Here is a 23843-nt window from a genome sequence, read left to right as displayed (position 1 = left end):
AGGATTTGCCTGATGTTTACACGGACAGCCTCTTAATTAAATCATATTACAGTCAAAATATATAACTAGCTCCAGATGAGTTAAATACATCTGTCACAAATAGCAATGAAGTGGAATGTGTAGGAATCTTTTATAAACTAGTATGCTTTTATGACTTAACTTTTTCTGATATATTTTCATGTTAGTATCAATATATCTTGGAACTTGTGTTAATCTAATACATTTATTTGCCTAATAAACCCAGAGATTTAGATAGGGCTCTTCATTTTTACAAATATTTTTTCAACCAAATTCGCTACTTCATATTTTCATGGTGTCGAATAAGGGGCAGGTAATGTAAGCCTCATAAATTTAAGACTGAAGCCAAAGGGATATACAATTACCATATATATTGGAGAATAAGTTGATCCACGTATAAGTAGGAACCTCCTTTTCAGTCCTAATTTTCTAGATCCTAGCCTTGATCTGCTTATAAGTTGGGCAGATTCCTTATACTTTGTAAGAACTAATTCCAAATCATCTTCCAAATATACAGAGGAAGATGTTTACAAAAGTTGGAATTTTTAATTGACAACATATTTGTCCAGTGTTGTGTACGTGTTTTTCAACAAACGGTCAGCATTCCATTGGGAACAAATTGTGCTGCTTTACTTGCTGACCTATTCCTTCACTCTTATAAGGCTGACTTTATATCTGATCTGATCTGAAAGAAAGAATATTGTTTGGCTAGATCCGTGATCCCAGTTTCCGATATACAGATTTATTATCTTTAAACAATCCTAATTTCGAGGATTTGATACATTGCATCTACGCCAAAGAACTTTAGATAAAGGATACTACAGACACTTTGAAGTCAGCCTCATATCTTGACCTACACTTAGAAATCGATGGTAAAGGAAAACTATTAAATAAACTTTATGACAAACGTGATGACTTTTCATTCAAAATTGTCAACTTTCCTTTCATCTGTGGCAACATCCCTTCAGCACCTGTGTATGGAGTGTTCATATCACAACTCTTACGTTATGCCAGAGCTTGCCGAAACTACACAGACTTTTTGTATCGCGCTAGAACTCTAACAAATAGTCTTCTGGAACAGGGTTATGTTGTTACAAGATTGAAGTCACTGCAGAAGTTTTATGGTCATCATCATGAACTCGTGGATGATTATGGTGTATCCATCTACACCATGAAAACTGATGTATTCAACGGGTGATAGTTTTCCTTTCCTCGTTTGTCTACCCTGGACTTGACTTTTTATGAGCAACTTGGCGGTTGTTTCTAGAAATGCAGAGGATGTTTACCCTACCAGTGCACCTGGTCTATGCTCCCAGTTTTTAGTGGAGTCCGAATTGTTCATTTGCTTTTGTTACTTTGTATGTATGATTTTAGTTTTTCTATGTTCTTTGTTGTGTATGTCTGTTTTCCATGTCTGGTCTTTGTCTCTGGATTACATTCTTTTGATTACCACTATAACCTTGGTTCCCTCGATTACTCTTACTGACAGTTGCGTCGCTAACAGTAACATTCCTTAATTACAATGAGTATATATGTTTGTTTTAATAACTTCAATAAATGTTGAAATAAATAATTACAAGCCAGAGTTGATTTTATAGTAGTAAGTAATTAAATTCTTGACAAGCCATGTGGATTGTTTTAATATGGTCATTTTTGCATTCATTCTAATTTTGTACAACCAATTACCATTTTTTATTCATTTTAAATTTGGTACAACCAATAACGTGAATAAAAATCATAAATATAGTGTACAACAAAGAATAAACGAAAGCTTATGATACTTTAACAACTCCTTTTTGATGATATTTCAATAAGTTAAGAGGTTTCATCTTAAGGAAAAGATATTCATAAAAGGAATTGTCATATTAAACCAAAAAATATTGATTACTTTTGTCACAAGTTATGAGCTGTTATTGGGTCTATTACACCATTGGGTTTTTGGCTGTATGAGTGTACACAGGTAAATATCAGTCAATGTTGGTTTTATGCTCATGTCAAAAATTAGGCTTTTGACATTTTCAAGTGGGGTAGATGAAAGAGGAAAGGAAGACTATGACACATTGAACAAATCGATTCTCGTGGTACAGATGGATACAACAAAGTGATCCATGAGTTCATAATGAACACCATAAAACTTCTGATTGCTTCAGTCTTGAAGCAACATAACCCCATTCCAGAAGCCTAATTGTTAGAAGTCTTGCCTGGTACAAAAAGTCTACCTAGTTAAGGCAAGCTCTGGCATATGACATGTGATATTAAAAATATGAAACTAAATATCTATTGAGTGAATCAGAATTGACAATGGTCTTCAGTAACTCTACCCTGTCATGTGCATGTGGCTAAAATGCAAAGTTGAAGGCTTGACAGTCTGCTTAAATCGTATTCTAATTTCAGAAACTTGTTTAGCTGATAAAAGAATGTTTCCTAATCACAATACAATGTTTATTTCCATCAGGTAGTGTCTTAAACACTTAGGTGCTATAATTGACAAAAGAAAATGGTTGTTTCCTGTTTATACTTATCTAACTGCCATGTAACTTTTTTGGCGACGAAAATCGGTAAATAAATAGTAAGGAAATTTCCCCTTGTCTAAAAATAGCACACATCGTAATGAAATAGATGTGATGGAGAAACATTGTATAAGAGTAAGACTAAATAGACTTGCTCAATACCATGAGTCCTTATATCCTAGTTAGTAATATAGAATGAAATATGAACAGAAACAGTAAATATTTTTATTTTCCAGTCAAGGACCCTCACAGGTTGCAGTTTTCAACAGTTATTGTAATTTTATGAATTACATGAAAATAATAAATATTGGATAAAATGCTATATGGTTCATGTAATTTGTCAGAAATTAAATTTGGCTTTTAATCCCTTGAATGAAGAGAATATAGATTTAAAATTAATATTGAAAATTTATACATTTATATCAAAATAAAATTCTTCTGCGAAAGTAAGTAGGACCTTTAAATCATACACAGTAGGTCAAAATGTTTAAGTTTCTTTCTCATCTTGAGCAGTTCTATTATTTATGGGTTGAATATTTGTGTGCAAAAGGGGTCATGTGGCTAATGGTTTTAAAACCTGACTGAGACATGCAAATCTTTAGGTCGTAAAGAGGTCTAGTTTTGCTGTATTTTTTTGTATTGTAGAAAAGACTACATGCAGTTCTGGTGTAATCTCTACATTTTATTTCATGTGAACATGTGTACCTGCATCAAAGTTGACATTTATTTTTATCCAGGTCTCCCTCTATCAACTCCAACAACCTCTGTCAATAAAGTATGTGCTTCAGGGATGAAATCAATCATGATGGCATCACAGTCTTTAATGTGTGGAAATCAGGTACTTTACACAGATTTCTGTCTCTTGTATTAAAAGTTGTGTGGTAAAAAGAAATTCACTGAAAGATATTTTTATACCCACTACTCAAAAGTGGGGGGGTATAAAGTGATAGGAATGTTCGTCTTTCATTCCGTCTGTACTTCCTTTCTCCCTTCTTTATCACAGTGGGGTATCATCTCTTATTCCGTACTCCTTTTACACTATTGAATATAATTTAATGACACTTTCAGAGAATCATTAATACTCATTCTCACTATGCACCTCCTTTTTTAGATTTTGCTCGAAAATGAGGTGCATGGTGACAGATTAGGAATGGAGGGTATCAAGTTAGTGAGCATTGCTCTGAATTTTTCTAGTTATTTACACTGTAAATGTCCCAGGCTCATCTTTATGAAGCATTTTTCAAGATGTCTAGAAATGCTACAGACTATAACTAATTTTTGCGAAACATAAAATTGAAAATATAATGTAATACCTTAGATGATTTTTTTAAAAAGTTACCTCAGTATCTTTATTGTATTAATGTCCACTACTGACTTCTGACAATTGAAAAATCCTCCCCTGATTTTATCTATTTTTTAATTGATTGGAAGTAATTTTGTATATATGGAAATATAGTCTTATTTCTTATTTTCCCAGTGTACATCGTATCTAGCATTGGCAGTGTTTTAGCTTTTTGTCCCTTGCTGCTACATGGAAGGGGACATAGAAATAATGGTGTTCATGTGTCTATCCCTGCCTCCGTGTGTCTGTGCTCCGTCCATGCTTCTGTCCAGTCTCACTTGTTGACACAACTTCTTGGAATCTGCTTGATATATTTTGTTCAAATTATATAGGATTGTTAGTCACCATTTGTAGTTGATTAGATCATATTGTGCTGCCATTATGAATCGACAAATTTTACAGGAGTTATGGGGACTTCTGAACTTCATTTTTTTGGGGTGGGGAATATATGGCCATGAGTAGCTTGTTGTGAAAAGTTTCTTTAACACTTGTACTGTAAATATGTCCATTATTGAAAGAAGAATCAAGGGAACCAAGGTTATAGCAGTAATCAAAAGAATGTAATCCAGGGACAAAGACCAGACATGGAAAACAGACATACACAACAGAGAACATGAAGTAACTGAAATTATACATACAAAGTAACAAAAGCAAATGATCAACTCGGACTCCACTAAAAACTGGGAGTGGGAGCATGAAATGTGACAATTAAAAAATCCACTCCATCTTATGTGTACAAGATAGTATTTTCTTTGGTTTTTTCTATAGGAAGTGATGGTAGCTGGTGGTATGGAAAGTATGTCAAACGTTCCCTACTACATGACCAGAGGACAGACACCTTATGGCAAAGTAGAATTAAAGGTACAAGTTTCTTCTTCAAGTTACCCAGAGATTTTGTAATTGTAATCATTAATCAGGTGTAATTGATTACATTTTCCCAAGTAATCAGGGTAATAATTAATCAACCAAAAATCTGATTACAAGTAATTTGATTTAATCAAATTACTTTCAAAATACCCTGTCATCCTGTTTACTTTCTGATTACATTCTGATTACAATGAGGAAAAATCTCATATGTGTCTATGAAATTTTATGATGCATACTGACAAGTTAAATGTAGTATTGGCATCCAGTAATTTTTATACAAATGGTATTTATTTTTAAAGAAAACATCATGCAATGTGAAAATAATACTTTTAAGACCAATGAAATAAAATGTTTGTTAAATCGATCATAATTACAATTGTTAAAACTCAATTTAATTTTCCTATTACAAAGGCATTATGTGATGGTCTCTGTAAATTTTTTAGCCATGGAATTCCCCCTTTTAAATTTGTCTTTCCCACCTCTCCTTGTAGTTTTCAGATGATAACGTGTTCATTCTTTTTTAGAACTGTACAGATGTAAAAAATACTTGTTTAAGTTCAATTTAAAAAAATCCTTTTGTTATGTTATTTTGAACTTTTTGTCATTCTGCTGTTTCATCAAATCCCCACAATGGGTATCTATCTTTTTTTTTTGCCCTAGTAATGCACCGTCAGTCATTAAAGTTCTCATTGTCCTAAGAAAGATAGTTTTATAATTTAGAGTTGTTTATCTAATTAGGAATTAGTTTTAATCCTTTGTTTATAATGTGTTTATTGTCACCCTTTCAATGATGGTAGAAGCCAGTCAAGTGGAATGTTTTATGGTTTTTACCTTTTGTATGTAAATGTCCATAAGGGCATAATATCAGGTGGTGGGGGAAACATGTTTGTGCAAAATTTTGAAATCAAAAACCGCCCAATATGGGGTTTGTGCCCAATTTGGTATGACAAAAGCATACACTACCTGAGAAATACTAGTGTCTCAATTGCGCACATCCTTGTGGTTCTACAGCACATGGCTAGGAAGATATGAGGAAAAAACATAATTTACTAACATAAAATATCATTTTTTTCAAATTTCAAAGACATTCATTTTATTCAAAGAACAACTGGTACATATTACGAAATTCTTGTAAAAAATATCAGTCAATTTAATGTGTTTTTTGTCATATAGGGGGCACAACAGGGTTGTTTATTAAAACTGAGCAAATAATAACTTTTTCAAATAGGCAGATACCTGTATGGCTATGTTCACATCGCCCATCGAACACCATCAAATCAGAAAGATTTTTTGTGCATTGCCATGTCTTTGATGTTTTGGACTCTCTATGCAGTCTGTATTTGTAGCCTTGATAAATTATACCCAGTTTGCCATGATCTGTCTGAAATTTTTCCATCTTAATGTTGCAAAAGATAGATTTTGAATGATATTTTTTTGCTTTTTAATTTTCTAAGTATATAAGTAATGCTCACAAAAATTCACTGAAGTCATACAAGTAGTAGTCATTCATTGTATACATTAATTTATTAAATGATGTTCGTTGTCTATATACTGTGCACAATCATAATTCTTTATTCCAACAGGTGGTGTGCGCAATTATAACACCAAAATACAGGTGAGTTGTGCACATTTGTTAAATCTCCTGTCTGGAATGTGCACAGATGTAATGCCACCCAGATGGTGTCATCCTGGTTTGCCAACTTTTAATCGAAGGTTAAAATAAACCAAGGGGATTTTGTTGTATTAACAATTAAAGTTTGTTTCTTAAATGTGGGTACAATTTTTAACTGCATTTTACTTGAAAAATGTAGTTAAAAAGTCTATGATTAACTATTAGATTAAGGAGATTGTGCATTTTTTTGCATGGAATGCAATCCTCTTGATTTTTTGAAAACCAAACAGAAAGTGTGATGGAGTACCACTGAACGCCCTTTATTTTTTTTAGGACCGACAGACTTCAACTTCTCAAACTACTGAACAAATTTCATCAGTTCTTTTTATGTACTAATGACACAATATTTAGTCATACATGCAAATAGACCTATTTTTTTTCTTTTATTTAAACTTTTCAGGATGGAATTGTGTTTGACGGGTTGACAGATGCCTACGATCACATTCATATGGTATGATTGTATAATGTTATGTTTCACACAGAACTAATACTTTTGTTTAAAAATGTTAACACACATCTGTTCTCATGCAAATTTTTTTTGTATTTGAGTAGTCAGTGATAGGGAAAGGCAGGGGCCATGAGCCATTGAAGCTGAAAATGGTCCATTAAAATTACAGGATTTTTCGTAGAATGTTAATAAATGGCCCATTAACATATTGAATACTTATAATAAATGCTGAAAATGGACCATTTAAAAAATATCTTTCCCAGCCACTGAGTAGTCATTGATTATCTCCACAGCTTTCTCAAACAATGAGGAAAAAAGTTTTGTGTTATTTTTGCCATAATGCAATTTATTCTGTATATATAAACAAATTTATTATTGAGAGGTTTTCTAGAATTTGTCATATAAGTTCTAAAAATGAATTTCATTTTCTAACTTGGCTTTAAATATTTTATTGAAATCAGCTATTATCAGTTTCCTGTCTCTTTTTGACAACTTCTTAAACTTTTCCAATGAAGTTACACTGGGTTTGTATTTAAGCTTTAAGATGAGACTTTGGTTAAAAAATTGCAATGAGAAAAAAATTCCCCTATTCAAATCTATTTAAGTACCATTTTGTTATTTTCAATTTGGTCTTTTCTGCCTTAAATATATTCAAATACATCTAGAAAATAAACAAAACACTACTTAAATTCATCCTGAAACATCTGTGATGTAGATGAAAAAATATCTATTTATAAAAGGAAAAAATGCGGGAAAATTTTCCTGCCTTTTTTCCATAGTGCCCTTCAACTAGATTTGACCTATCAATCTTAGATAGGCAAATTAAACAAACACTTTGATGGTTATTTCTGGGAGTAATCAGGTACTTGGGTAATGCAATGAAATCACTGCCTTTTTTTCTCATGTGCCACACCTTATAAACATTTTGCCACGACTTTTAGACAGAGAAGTACTTAAATCTATTGTTTCAACGTCAGGGTGTTTGTGCAGAGAACACAGCTACTAAGTACAACATAACACGAGAAGAACAGGATGAGTATGCTGTAAGGAGTTATACTCTGAGTCAGAAAGCTGCAGCTGATGGTGTGTACAAGAAGGAAATTACACCTGTAGAGATCAAAAGGAAGAAAGGTAGGAATAAATATGCCTGTTGACGTTTGAAACAGTTCACCCAATGACACTGTCTCATGTGGAAGATTTTTATTGAAAAGCAATTTTTTTTATATAAAAATTCAATTGTTAAGAATTTTTTTACAGATTATATAGTAATTTTAACCAAAATCCTCCCACAAATCTTACATTTTTAAATGTGAAGAACCTGAATATTTTATTGATTTATTGTGAGTCTCCCCTAATGTGGTAGATTTGACAGGTATAGATAAAATATATTGTTTGTAAAATACTTAGCAAAATTGTTTGGCTCAGTCATAATCTTAACAATAAAACTCTGTTTAGAGACTGTCCTTGTAGAAAACACATTATGTACAGTGTCTGAACTGCTCCATGCAACTGCAATTGCCATCTGTCATTGATCTCTGATTAGTTTTTATCTTGTGACCATTGATCAGTAACTACATTTTATGGATTCCTTTGTTTCAATTTTATTCAAACATTCTTTATTCTGATCACTGATATTGATACAATGGTATACAAATGACTAGATACACTTAGGGGTGTTTTGGCCCCCTTCTAGGTTGAATTTCTAAACATGGCCATAGAATGTTACTTTTAAATATACCTCAACCTTTACAGATTAGTCAAAACATGAAGTATTTTGCAAAGTTGGATGCAGGCCTGGGCATGCACCCTCCCATTAAAAAAAATGGTTGAAATGAAATAAAGTCACTGAAGCATGACAGTGTTCATGCTCTCTCATTCTTCAATTTCTGTTTTTTTTTTGATCATTTACTTTTGTTACTTTCTTTGTATTATTTTAGTGACTTTATGTTCTATATTGTGTTGGTCTGTTTTCCATGTCAGGTCTTTGTCCCTGGATACATTCTTTTGATTTCTGCTAGAATCTTAGTTCCCTTGATTACTCTTTCCAACCATGTTTTGGTATTCAATGCAAGAATAACACATTAAACAACCAGAGAAGTAGAGAGATTAACTAATGTTGTAAAGAAGGAATATAATATTGTGTAGATTAAATAATTTTGAAAGATAACACAGTCAAGGAAATTTATTTAAGTAAGTTGAACACTTTTGTTCAGCAATGAAAGCTTGCTTTGACTAATTGAATTCAAAACATCAATTTTCATAAAATTAATAAGAAAAGGATATAACTCCACAATGTACATTGACTAGTAGATTATCATCCCCTCCTGCTCCTAAAAAAATTGACAAACAATAACAATAAAAAAAAATTGGGACAGGAATTTCAAAATCAGTATTTTTTCATATGTCAGTTTCTAGTATTGAGGTACTATAATACACACAAATCTTTTTTTTCTTGGTGACTAAATGATGTTTCCTCTCTGAAACTGATATGGCTATGGATTTAGAACCTATCTATACTTCAAATAGCTAGAATTAGGATAGTAAATATCTGGTATGGAATAAAAAATAAAATCCTCTGACATATTTTTTGTAACAGTTGGATGAAAATCTACCATTTAAGTTTACTTGGACTAACGTTTAAAGTTATGACAATTTTCCTTCTCAGTATTTGAGAACAAAGTTGAAATTGAAATTCCCTTTTGTGACTGGTTATGAAATTCAGATCCCATGGAGATATTTTCACCTTTTGAAATTAAAGAAAAAGTTAAAACCTTTCCATGAACATTACAACATTCTTTAATTGTTTTCTATTCCAGGTGATCCAGTCACCATCACAGAAGATGAAGAATACAAAAAAGTCAACTTTGAAAAGTTTAAAACACTAAGAGCAGTATTTAAAAAGGATGGTAGGTTAATTTATCATGTCGGAAGTAAATGTTTTAATGTTTTTATTAGGAACATTATAATGTCTCTGAATATTTTTATACAGCCGCAGAAAAATTGCAGTCCTATAATGGTATATTGCAGTCGTCCAAAGACATTTCCACATCCACTCAATAACTTGGGAATAACTGTATAGATCTTTACGAAATTGTACCACAAGGTGCCATACTACCACAAGGATTGATTTTGGGGGTTGTGACTTGAACCGTTTAGGAATTGGGAGACAAGTAGGGCCAGAAATAGGCATTTTCCTGATGTCACTGATTTGTGTTCAATACCTTGAGTATAAGTGTATAGATCGGTATGTAATTACAGCACACGATGCCATTGTGACTTCAACCATTTCAGAATGAGGGACTAAAAATGGGGCCAGAAACAAGCATTTTTCTGATGCCCTGACAATAATTTAAGGTCTCCTTGAAATTATGTCACAAGGTGTTATAAGGTAATTGTGGGCTATTTTACTTGTATTGATTATGAATTAGGGGCCTCATTTCTGGGCCAATACATAACCTGTGTCAAACATTTAATATCAATCCTAAATCAGAGTTGTGTTAATTAAGCTTGAATGTTGTGTCCGTACTTGTTAAATATAAACATGTGTTCTAATCTATATAGTGTGTGTTAATTTTATTAAAACATCTGAGGTAAAGATACTTGTATGGAATTGCATAACACACAAATTGTTTTATTGTTAGGTGTTACTCAATATAGTTACATGTTTAGTGTTGATTAATTTTAACCAAGTGTAGTGAGGTAAGAATATTGTAAGATGTTAAGTTGGTTTCATTTAATTGAATATAAATGTATTATACTATTATAATATTTGTATACTATGTGGGGAGATATCTAATGATTTTTCTATTTCTACGACCAGCTGAGTAACTTAACATTTTTTCATCTTTTATTTATTTTTTGGTAGTCAGGATTTTACAATCCGCCCACAACCACCACCTGACTGGAGTGCTGAGAGGTGATATGTCACAAACACTTATAATCCAAGACTACACAATACATTCTGTATTAGAGTTAAATTAATGATACAATGTAAATAATAATAATAATAATAATGATAATGATTGAAAAGAAAAAAAGAAGAAAATAACACACACACTTTCATTCCCTTTTGATGCATGTACATATGCTATAAAAAATGTTCTTGACAAATATTTATTAAATTTATGAATAAATAGAAATGAAAATAAAAAGAATACAACAAAATTAATTCAGAAATATGTTTTGCAAAGGGACCCAATATTTATCATAAGTTCTGGTAGTATTCAGTATACTTGCAATAAATAGTTCATAGGATTGGTACTATTTAATCCTTGATTTCAATCCAATCAATGCTGGAATTGTGCCTTTCAATTTGCATCGATATAAAAAAAAATTTTGGCTATTATAAAAATGAGATTAATAAACTTATTTTTCTCAGTAAATCCTAATAGAATCTGTTTTCTGCTGAAGATAAAATCAGCATCATAATTTGTTATATTTTTTTGAAAAGACAGCCAAATGTTATATGTGATGTGGCAATCATAAAAAAGATGTTCTAAAGTTTCTTCTTCCATGCCACTGAAAGAACATAAATTTGTGGCTTAAAGTTTGATCTTGTATAGGAAAGAATTTGTTGGCAAGTAACAACTTATACTGAAAGTTTTTTTAGATATTAAATTATCTTCACAACACGTTTTCATAATTACAAAATATCTTGACAAATCATTGAGTTCAGTTTCAAGAATATTTTCCCATTTCAGCAATTTCTCTTGAGGTTTGACAAATACCTGATTCATAAGATCCTTATATATGAATTTCAGCTTTACATTTACTGAAATTTTTTCAATGAATAGATCAAATGGTATGAAAACATTTAAATTGATCTCTTGACAATGTTCCTTAACATAGTCTATGATAAATTTAGGAATATTTGACAATAGTTTTTAGCACAATAAAAAGTTATTTGTCTTCTGTTTAATTTGCTGAAATGTGAGAAATGTCTTACTATAACAGTCTACAATATCTTTCAAAAACTGTAGGCCATTGTTTTTCCAATTAACATAATTTAAAAAGTCATTCATTGATACAAAGTTTAAGATGTCTAATGACATAATTTCTTTTATACAAGATTTAACTACAGGCTTTGCCAAAGGCAAACTGTACAGTATGTCTTTCCAAAAAGGATTTTTAACACGATTTGACACTTCAATCAGTTTATCTTTCTGAAAATTAAAGATTCTGTCACTACCAAATTTTTTCAGCTCTAATAAGGATCGCCAATTTCCTTCAGGATTTGACAAATAACGCTTAATCCAAGATAACTTTAGGTAATGATTAAAAGATTGGTAATGAACCATGTTTAGCCCTCCCTGTGAGATATCTCCAATAAGGGTGTTCCTTGTTATTCTGTAATGTCTTCCCATTCCATATAAAATATGGAACAAGACATTTAATTCATTTAACTGCGACAGAGCTGTTTGGTAGTGCAGTTAACAGATGAATACGTTTTGGTAGTGCCATAGTCTTTATAACAGTAATCTTGCCAAGCAATGTTAACTTTCTGTGTTGCCAGCTTTTAATTATTGCTTAGACTTCTTTAATCTTTTTAGCAAAATTAATTTCAACTATACTACTGATGTCAAGGAAAAATCTATTCCAAGAATTTCGATATTTGAAGTTTAAAATCTGGATAAATGACTTGATCAGAATATTTTTTCAGCCCAATCCATACTGCTCTAGTCTTAGAAGAGTTCATCTTTAAACTAGATATTGATGAAAACCTGTTAAAACATTTGAGAGTTTCATCTAAAGATTGTTCACTACCATCCAATGTAAGAAAAATGTCATCAGCATACTGACTTAAAAGCATTTCTTTATCATCATTAGAGATTCCATGGATGTTGTGATTATATTTTAGTTTTAATGATAACAAATCAACACCTATAACAAATAGGTAAGGTGACAGTGGATCCCCTTGTCTACAACCCCTCTCAAGATTGAAGAAATTGGATAAGTGTCCATTGTTGATAAGACAGCTCGTAATGACACTTTGACACTGAGAACTGCCTCCTCTCATATCCAAAGGATGAAGAATGATAAACAAATGGTCTGAGATCTCTCCAGAAATATTTGTAAAAATCAAGTGAAACCATTTGACCCAGGACTCTTGCCATTTTCCATACCTTTTAGTGACATATAACATTCTTCATAGGTCAGATTACCTTTACAGATGTCCTGTTGTTCCTGTGTGAGTTTAATTATATGTATAAAAAATTATTTATCTGAATTATCTACTTCCCTACATGAATAGAGATTTTTATAAAAATTATGTTGTTCTTGTTATATTTCAGATGTATCAGATATATGCATACCTTGGTCACTGATCACTTCACCCATTGTCTTCTTTACAAAATGTCTTTTTTTTCTAGCTTACAAAAATATTGGGTACACTTTTCTTTATTTTCATGCCAGTTTACACGGGATCTAAGAAGTAAACCTTCAACCTTTTGTTCCCTCTTAGTTTCTTTTTTTCAAGTTCAAGGATGTTTGAACTGCCTCACTAGGAGAAGTATTCATAATATTTTCTAAATTTTTTAGATCAGTCTCAAGATCAGAAACAATTGCCTTTTCTTCCCTAGATTGTGCTATACAATGTGTAATTGACATTGATCTGATTTTCATCTTCAGGAGTTCAAGAAAAAATTTATCACCACAAGTAAATTTTACATGAAAAAGGTTTTCTATATCACCCGAAAAATAAAATTCAGATATAGTGTCTTTAATAAAGGTCTTCACTTTTTGTGTATATTCAGCATCTCCCAATAACTGAGAATTGAACTTCCAATAACCCTTCCCCCTGTTTCCAAGACTAGCTGCAAATGTGAAAACAATCACTGAATGATCAGTTTTGTAGCCAGGTAGTATTTTTGAGTTTTTCATCAGTGAAAATAAGTCTTCACTCACTAAGAAATAGTCAAGTCTACTCTATTTAATAGGAGTGTATTGACGCCATGTAAACTTTTTATCATTAGGATGACAAGTACGCCATGGATCAAGGAGTTTCAACAATTTCTTTTTTTTAGGAGAGTTAGGGTTTCTGTTTTTTCAAGATATTATATGTATCTAAGTGAAAATCTTGAACTACATTCACCAAATAATAAAATACTGGTATTAGTAAAACTAGAATTTGTTTGTAGTAAATCATCAAACAACCATCTGTATTATATCCATAAACACAAACAAAAGTTAACCTTTGCTCACATAAAGATAAATCCAGAACTATGTACTGCCCATTGGGGTCAGTTTTTTAATCATGAATATTAAAATCTAAACCTTGTTTGAACATAACACAAACACCAGCACATCTACTATTACAGTGACTGAAAAAGCATTTGCTACCCCACTCTTCTTCCCAATTTTTTTTAACATCTTTACTACTTTGTGTTTCTTGAAAACAGACTATAGATGCTCCCTTTTTTTAACCCAATTAAAAACATCTAATCTCTTTTTCCCATTTCTAGAGAGACCCCGAACATTCATAGACAGAACTGTTATATTATTATCAATACTCATTATATAATAACATCTACTAATGAATAAATAAGTACATTAGTCAAACGAAAATAATGTGACACAGTATATGGCATAACACACACACAGACATACATATCACACATACAAGATGATGCTTGATATAATGCATAATACACATCACATTTATTTCAAAGTTGAATTGGCAATAAATTTACAAAATTATATATATGAACTTATATTTCCATTTCACACTGGACTGATAGTAAAGAGATGCCACAGCAACAGAGGTCTCAGACATGTGCAGTGGCACCCCAATCCTAGCAGCAATCCAGTATGAAAAAAAAACACACATAAATTTTATTTAATGTAATATAAATCGGAAACTGAAGGGATAAAAAACAAAAAAAAACAAAAAAAACATAAACAAAATAATAAATAACAATAAATAAATGGTTAATAAGCATTTTAATTAAAATTTAAAATAAGTAAATAATTACTTTATAAATTTCAATGTTTATATGATTTATCAAGAATAAAAATGTTAAAAATTTATATCCCTTTACACTAGTCAAAATGTGTCTTTGAATAAAACATGGATCATTAGTTCCTTTACTTCATAATAATATATGCTCATACTTACACTTTAAAAAAAATATATGATTTTGACTATTTTTTTTTTTATTTTCTCATCTATAGTATCAAACAGATCAAATTTTATCCTCTGACTGTTTATAATTACTGTCCTTCAATTTTCCATAAACATTACAGTTATAAACCAGGCATTGTCTGAAGCTTCTTTTTGTCCTAATCTTGTAAGTAGCCCAAGATTTTTTTGTGTTACATCATGATTTTATGTTGTTCCTAAGCCCTTTCTTATTTCCATTATTTTCACTTCTGTATTTCTGACTTTAACAATTACTGGTCTTATCTCACCTTTTTTTTCTGGAATACGATGAATGGCAATCACATCAGATGGTTCAAAACTTAACAAAATTATATAAATAAGAAAGATTCAATATATTAGTTTTTGGGGACTTATATTTATTACTATGAAAGTACTTTAATTTGTGAAAAGGAAAGGAAATGAATAGTTCAATAAATTTGTCTTTTTAATTGTATTATCAACACTGTTGGGTGTTCACTGATATGATTGTAATTTCTATCCCATTTGGTCTTACACAGATGAAACAAAGGGTATTCTTTTACTTGTTTGTAGGTTATATTGTAATCACCTTGTTTGTCCATCTGTTCGACCATTACATTTTTTGTAACAGGTTTCTCAGTTTCTTTTGAAGGTTATGCTTAGAAATTTGGTACATTACTTTTGCACATGACTTGTACCATGTCGGTCCTTTTCAGGTTTCTCACATTCCACTTTCTGTTGACCGATAAATTTTGTCATTTTCATGCAGTACATAATATAATTTTCTTAACAGATTTGTCTGCTTCAATTGGAGGAAATGCTTAGATATTTGGTATATTGCTTTTCTTTGATGACATGGCTTGTACCATGTCTTCCCTTTTCAGGTTCCTTCCTCATCTACTTCCTGTTAAACAATCACTTCAGTATCTACCTTTCCAGGTTGAGTGGGGGTATTCTCAGCACAACCTGGCATGCAACCTCTTGTTTAATTTTTAATTATGGATATTAAGTCAAATTAGAGAAATGTTTAAATGGAAATTCTGTAGTACGATAGTTCTTTGAACAGTTTCAATCTGTATAAGAATCTTATTCTACTGGGCAAATTATATTAAACTTTGGACGGATTTTCAAATGTGTTTTGATTTTTGATCTGTCAGAAAACATGGCAGTTGTTGCTGTTTTTAGAGGTGTGAAATTGCCAATTTTTACTTGTATCTCAAAAACTAAAAGAGATATTTTAATATATATGTGACCTTTTTAAGCATGAAAAGCTCTATGAAAGTCTTCAATGAGTCAAAGTTGTCAGAAGACTCTTTGTTAGAGTTATAGCTTTTTGAAAGATGCAATATGAGTTTTTTTTTGCAGTTTTCAGCCAATATCTTGAAAACTATAATAGATACAATAACTTCCAATTGATATAATGATACTTATGTGATGAGGGCCTTCAGAAGTTTTCATTGGGTCAAATTTGTAGGATGACTCCTTGCTAGAGTTATTGCCCTCGAAAGATGTAAAGTTTTCGCAGTTTTCAACCAATGTTTTGAAAACTATAAAATTAAAAAAAAAACTTTCCATTGATGAAATGATCAGACCTTCAAAAGTATCTTTTTGGTTCAAAGTTATTGGTAGACTCCTTGTTATAGTTATTGCCTTTGAAAGGCGAAAAAAATGCAGTTTTCATCCTTTTATCTTGAGAACTGTAATAGATAGAACAAAAACTTTCAATGAAATGATTTTTATGATAAGGCCTACAAAAGTCTTTATTTGGTCAAAGTTGTCGGATGATTACCTGTTTGATATTATTATCATTATTTTTAATGTTATTACTTCAAAAAAAAAATCTGCTTCTCTGATACTGCTATCCTAATAAGAACCAAACTTGGTATGAATGTTCCTTAGAATATTGTGCATAGACCTGATCCGAGGATTTTCAATCTGTTCATTGATTTATATCACTGGCTGAGGAAAGGAGAAAGAAACAAATAGTTTTATGCTTTTCAGGTACAGTAACTGCAGCCAATGCAAGTACATTGAATGATGGTGCTGCTGCCCTGGTTTTAATGACAGCTGATGCAGCTAAAAGATTGAATGCCACTCCCCTAGCGAAAGTAGTTGGTAATATATCTTTGTTCAAGGACGATATCTGTTATTAATATTGTCTCCCGTTTCTTACCTGTCATATGACCCACATTTAACTGCAGTTAATTTGCATCATCTTCTGTACTAAAGCTTACAAAACTGTACAAAAACATCAATAATTTAGCAGACTACTACAAAATAAAAAAAAGTTACCAAGTTCTTGACATGAATTTGATGATAGTTGATTGATTGTAGTTTAATTTAAAAAAAAATTAATATGATTGTTTATTTCTCATCTTGGCAAGATAGATTATTTTCTGTAAACTTGGTACTGTGACGTCATAAACATGGATAGGTCAGCTGTCTGAATTCAAATAATTCCAAACTAAACAAGGCTAAACTATGAAAGGGACAAATCATAATTTTGTCTTTAATCCATTAGAAATCATATTATAAGGATTGTTTTTAATTTAATCTAAACATAATGCTGTTTTTTTTTTAGAAATTTTTTTTAAGAAAGTGTCCATGCAAAACCAGGCAGTGGGTTGCACATGACAAATTTTGTTTTCAAAAAAATTCCCACCATTTTATATCACAAAAACATCCTTTCTCAAAGTTGAATGTTGATTTTGGATGAATTGCAACAATAAAAGACAACTAAATTACATAGAAATTCATTGAAAAGGGGAGATAACTCTTTAATTTGAGCACAATTTAGTTGTTTTGTTAGAAAAGCCATCCATTCAAAACAAACTTTATACTTTTTGACATACGATATATAAATTACATTGGAACAAAAAAACCAGTGGGATAAAATATACCCTGTGCCACTCATATCATAGGATCTGCCTGATTTGTACATGGACATCCTCTTAAAAATTAAGCCATGGATGAAGAAAATACATGTATTTTGTTGTCAACTTTTCAGCCTTTGCAGATGCAGCTATTGCTCCCATAGACTTTCCAACAGCACCTGCATTTGCTGTTCCAAAGGTAAACTCATATAGTCATTTTTTGGAAAGCTTGGAAAATATTTAATTCTATCTTTCCAACAATAATGTAAATCACATATAATTGCTTCCAATTTGAACTCATTAGGTAGAAGGTTTCACCATGTACATGTACATCATTTTTAGCTCAGTTGGCCCTAGGTCTTGGGAGCTATTGCCATCACTTGACTTCTGTCATCATCATTTGTTGTTGTTGTTGATGTAAAAAAGTTTTCAAACATCTTCTCCTCTGAAACTATTGAATGGATTTGGATGAAATTTAGCATGGTTGTTTCTTAAGGTAAATTGCACAAAGTTTATGCTTCAATTTTTGATCTGTCAAAAAACATGGCTGCTGTTACTAAAAATAGAACAAAGGAGTCAAACAACAGTTTTTCGGAAATATCTCAAAATCCATTACGTTTAGGCAAATTCTGTCTGGTTGAAAGTGTTCAGCGGTAAGAGAGCTACTTGTGTGCTAGTATTTGTGAAAATCAGTTAAATGATATTTGAGATATTGTCCTTTTTCAACATTTTTGGCTATTTTTTTTGTTATTATTACAAAAATCTTTTTCTCTGAAACTTCTGTTCAGAATCAAATGAAACTTGTTGAGATTGTTCCTTATGGTATTCTGCACGAACTGATCATTTAAAATCTTTGAAATGATGAAAAATATGGCCACTGTTACTAAAAATACAACATAGGGGTCAAAATACAGCTTTTATCTTGGCCTACACTTAGAAATCGATGGTAAAGGAAAACTATTGACCTAACTTTACGACAAATGTGATGACTTTTCATACAGAATTGTCAACTTAACTTTCATCTGTGGCAACATCCCTTCAGCACCTGCATATGGAGTGTTTATATCACAGCTCATATATTATGCCAGAGCTTGCCAAAACTACACAGACTTTTTGTATCGCGCTAGAATTCTAACAAATAGGCTTCTGAAACATGGTTATGTTACTACAAGATTGAAGTCGTCACTACAGAAGTTTTATGATCGTCATCATGAACTTGTGGATCACTACGATGTATCCATCTGCGCCATGGAAATTGATTTGTTCAGCATGTCATAGTTTTCCTTTCCTCTTTGGTCTACCTTGACTTGACTTTTTATGAGCAACCGGCGTGTGTTTTTAGAAGAGCAGAGGGCGCTTACCCTACCGGTGCACCTGGTCCATGCTCCCAGCTTTTAGTGGAGTCTGAGTTTGCTCGTTTGCTTTTGTTACTTTATATGTATGATTTTGTTACTTTACGTTCTTTGTTGTGTATGTCTGTTTTCCATGTCTGGTCTTAGACCCTGGATTACATTCTTTTGATTACTGCTATAACATTGTATAAACTGTTGAATTCAGCAAAATTCAGATGGCAGTAATATTGTTCACCATCAGAAGACAGACATATGCCTTAATTTTCAAAATGATTCATTACTTGATGTAGGAGTTTTGGCCCTAATACAGACACTGTTGTTGTTTTACATGTGTACAACTTCGAAAATCTTCTTCTCTGAAACCATACAACAAAATTTAATGAATGTTGGCCTAACTGTTTTTTAGGGTATCCTGCATGAACTGATTGTTTAAAATTTTTCATTGGGGGAAAAACATGGCTGTTGTCACTAAAAATACTACATAGAGTTCAAAGTGCTTTTTTGCAATTTTTTCCTCAATTATAGAAGAATAATGAAGATGATCGTTACACATAAGATAAACATGATATTCTAAGTTGACTTGTAGTGTTGATTTATTTTCTAAATGGCTGCCATTTTGTGACCATTTCACCAGTTGCTTGGATTCCAATGAAGTTTGGTTTCATAAGGAAGCATGATAAGTTGAAAGGTGATAACGAAAATTTCTTCTTAGTGGCCATTTTCAACTAATTATAATACTTGCTTTGATTTCAATGATATTTGGTTTATTTGGCAGTAAGCATGGCCTTGTGAAATGAATGGTAATGATGAAAATTTTGTAAAGCCATGGTTTAACTTCATTTATGTACATTTTCACCAAATGTACTAGGTTAATGCTGCCTCAGACTTGGTGGAATAAGAGGGCATAGGGGTACCCCTACCCAAATTTTTTTCAGAGGTTGTAGAAACACTTTGAAGCAGTAGCCTTTAGCCACTAGCCTGAAGCCTGGGGCTAGTAAAAATTGATTAGGGCTAGTGAAATGATGTGTACATTTCTTGTTTCGGGCTAGTTGAATCCTATACAGTCCTCTATTAATCAGGCTAGTCATTGAGAATTTTGAAGGAAAGGACTGCTTTGAAGGCATTTCCAACATTTTATAGTGTCTAAGGTACTCAGTTGAACGTACAGCATTCATCAACTTATAATGCTCTTTTTCCAGCAAAATTTTGTCAGACATGGTAACAAAGTATGATACATGTACCTTTACTTACTTAATTAATAGGGCATGGTTTGCCATGTGAGCAATTTAGGCTCTTCTAGAGGCTCTTGTTTAACTTCTTGAATGTAATTATTCTGTGATTTACTATTTGCACAGAATTATGGAGTTCAGATGCCTGACATTATTGATTGACTATTCAAGTAAGACTCAGCAAACATCCAGGAATCAAACTACAATTTAAAAAAAGTGCAATATAGTATTTTTTGTATTAAATAATCACAGGGTAGATATCACAGCTGGTGGCCCTAAGATCCTTGAGGGTATTAATCAACCAAATAGTCAGACTTGTCAGACCCTAAAATTATTTCAGATTTATCAAAATTGTCAATATTACCAATATTAAAATACATATAACAACAAGACTTTATTCCTTGTATTGTACATGGTAGAACCTCTCATTGATGGGTTTGGCTTCCTTTGTCAATAGTTTTGGTTTTGAGTACTTCTTGTATACAATAGATTTTTGTATTTCGATCTTCCTATATATTTGATTCCCATGCCACTGATGAGAGTTTTTCCTGTGTGTACAGTATATCGAATTGTGCAATATTAATATGATTGGTATGTTTTGTATTTGAAATTACTGAAGATTAATGGTTCTCAATATTCACCTTATACATGTACATGTAGATGTAGTTTTCACATTGAAGATCAATATTTCTGTTTCATAATGGAATATAGAAGGTTTTGTATTGAACTATAAGTAAAGAATAATGTCAAAATACATTCAAACCTTTATGTTTCAAATTTGTTTAAACAGGTAAAATTATAGTTGTTGTATGTCACTTGGCCCTGGTTTATAAAAATTATTTAGTACACATATTTGACAACAGATTATTGTTATATTTCAGACGTTTCTTTTGTTATATGTACATGTATAAAGTGATATTGCATAAACTACACCAATATTTCTTTGAAATACAAGCACAATGCTAATTACACAAACAGCTCAAGTAATGTGTCGAATACTTCATAGAAATTCTCAATCACATTGAATACAAAGAACCCAGATTTATTAGAGTCTCATTTTTTTGCTTCACACATGAATTTCTTTGTCTTTAAAATGACTGTCAATTTCTGCCTTATTATTGGCTTTGTAAAATCATGCCTGATGCTTGCTAACTGATATGAATATTTTTTAAAGAGAAAAATGTCCATGTCCCTTATAAATAAACTGTATTTACAGATAATAATTTTTGCCTGTTTTGAAGGTTTTAGCACAAGCAGGAATCTCTAAGGATGACATAGACATGTGGGAAATCAACGAAGCTTTCAGCAATGTTGTTATAGCTAATGTTAAGGAGCTTGGACTTGACATGAACAAAGTAAACATACATGGGGGAGCTGTCAGCATTGGTCATCCCATTGGGTATGTACATTCCAAAAACATTTATTGTATCCTTTTCCAAAATGATCTTTGATCATTATATTAAATGTCATCATTTTAGACTGAAGAGTATTTTGGAAATATCAAAAAAGATCGTCCATCGGATTAATTAGATATTTCAAGATAAGATCAAATTGTTGTGAAAACAATGTACTTACTTTGGAATAAAGGTGAAAGACAACAATAATTTCATGAAGTAAGTATATAGTTTTTTTAATGGACTTTGCACTGTTTGTTTTTTTTCTGTTATTTTTTTTTGTACATACAGAATAACAGCAGTTTTAAAATCAAGACAGAAAATGTTACAGCGAGCCAAACAGCCTCAACAAATTATTATGCAGTAGGAACAATGGATAATTGATGATCTTGTCGATAAATTGTTATCTTTATACGTTGTCCTTATAATGTTCCATGTAATGGTTTATCCCAAGAATTTGTTTATTATATTTATAGTATTGCTACAACTTCTTACAGCAGTTTCACATATTCATATTTATCTAAATATGAATGTTTTCTTCCATTCAAATGAGTAATTATTCAAATTTGCATTATACATGTATATATAATGAAGGTAGAACATTCTTCATCAGTTGATGTAACTGAAGTAGGTTGTGCCTTTCGATATAAATATTGTAATCTCCATGAAAAGAATTTGTGTTTGATTAAAAACAAGTAAATACTTTTTCTAAATCCATCTTTTTCAGAATGTCAGGGACTAGAATCACGGGACATTTAGTACATAACCTAGCACCTGGAAAATTAGGAATGGCAGCTATCTGTAATGGTGGAGGTGGAGCGTCAGCCATCTTGATTGAAAAGTTGTGAAATCTCAAATAACAAAAGAAACTGTGATATTGACAACTGTAGTGTCCTTGACATTTGTAAAATATACAGGTCAACAAATGCCTCATCCAAACATTATAATGTGTGATTTCTTTTATCTGGTTACGGAGCTGTTGACATTGGAAGCAACACTTGTTAAGGACATATATACATATAGAATCATCCTATATTGATACTAATTCTGAAGTCATGGACTACTAACTGTTTTGTTTTTGATTAATGTGTAATAAAGATACATGTCAGGATTTAATTGCTGACCTGTTAATTTGCTGGTCGATGAAAAGTAGCATAGGTTTACAAATCATCATTATTTTAGCTAAACAGAGCACTGGGTATCACTTTCTGAATAAGTAGAAGCCTTAAAAGGAATCATGCAATATTTAAATGTATGTACAAAAAAAAAAAAAAGAATAGCACTGGAAGTAATGCAAGAGAACATATTCTTGTCAAATCAGTAGGAATTTTGTGTAATGTGTGCTTATTTTACCAGCAAAACCTTTTTTGCGTTACATCAATGCTGACATGGAAATTTTAGGGCAATATATATATATTAATTGTGACAAGATGTGTACATTTTGCCAGTTTAAGGAAAGACACTTGATTTCTTTACATTTTTTTCTTCACAGAAAATTAAGCAGCATGCATTGACACTTAAGTGCCAGTCCATATAAAATTCAGACAATGCCTATGGTAGAGGTGATTTATGGTGTATAAAAACCCACGAACAAATGATTTTTGGTCTGCATATGCTATATTTGTAGGTAACAATAGTCGTTTCCAAATTCAAATCTGTATTCTTGAGAAAAAAATACATTCATCTCCCACTAAAATCAACTAAATCAAACCAACTCTAGAATGATTACACTTGCAAAGTGCCAAAGTCATACACAATCTGTAGAATTTTTATCTCTGTAGTGTAACAACTGAACGACAAACTAAGACAGGTCATGTGGTCTGTAACAGAATGACAAACTAAGGCTGGTCATGTGGTCTGTAACAGAATGACAAACTAAGGCTGGTTATGTTGTCTGTAACAGAATGACAAACTAAGGCTGGTTATGTTGTCTGTAACAGAATGACAAACTGAGGCTGGTCATGTGGTCTGTAACAGAATGACAAACTAAGACTAGTTATGTGGTCTGTAACAGAATGACAA

The 23843-nt window shown here is 31.7% G+C and overlaps 1 protein-coding gene across 1 annotated transcript in view; it reads left to right on the top strand.

Moving 5' to 3' along the window:
- The window catches only part of LOC148613488 (acetyl-CoA acetyltransferase, mitochondrial-like), a 30548-nt gene extending 7611 nt beyond the window's left edge, over positions 1 to 22937 (top strand). The window contains exons 5-13 of the mRNA XM_088586793.1: positions 3266 to 3366; positions 4639 to 4731; positions 6810 to 6860; positions 7835 to 7988; positions 9674 to 9763; positions 16975 to 17088; positions 17981 to 18045; positions 21669 to 21826; positions 22549 to 22937. Coding sequence (XP_088442919.1) covers positions 3266 to 3366; positions 4639 to 4731; positions 6810 to 6860; positions 7835 to 7988; positions 9674 to 9763; positions 16975 to 17088; positions 17981 to 18045; positions 21669 to 21826; positions 22549 to 22669 — 947 coding nt within the window. The 3' untranslated portion in view covers positions 22670 to 22937. The remainder of the gene's footprint in view (positions 1 to 3265; positions 3367 to 4638; positions 4732 to 6809; positions 6861 to 7834; positions 7989 to 9673; positions 9764 to 16974; positions 17089 to 17980; positions 18046 to 21668; positions 21827 to 22548) is intronic.
- The last annotated feature ends 906 nt before the right edge of the window (positions 22938 to 23843 follow it).

The sequence above is a fragment of the Perna viridis genome, chromosome 6 (assembly GCF_037379345.1).
Source record: "Perna viridis isolate PV_CMFRI_1.1 ecotype Kerala chromosome 6, ASM3737934v1, whole genome shotgun sequence".
NCBI classification, from domain to species: Eukaryota; Metazoa; Mollusca; class Bivalvia; order Mytilida; family Mytilidae; genus Perna; species Perna viridis.
This window is presented reverse-complemented; position numbering and strand designations above follow the sequence as displayed.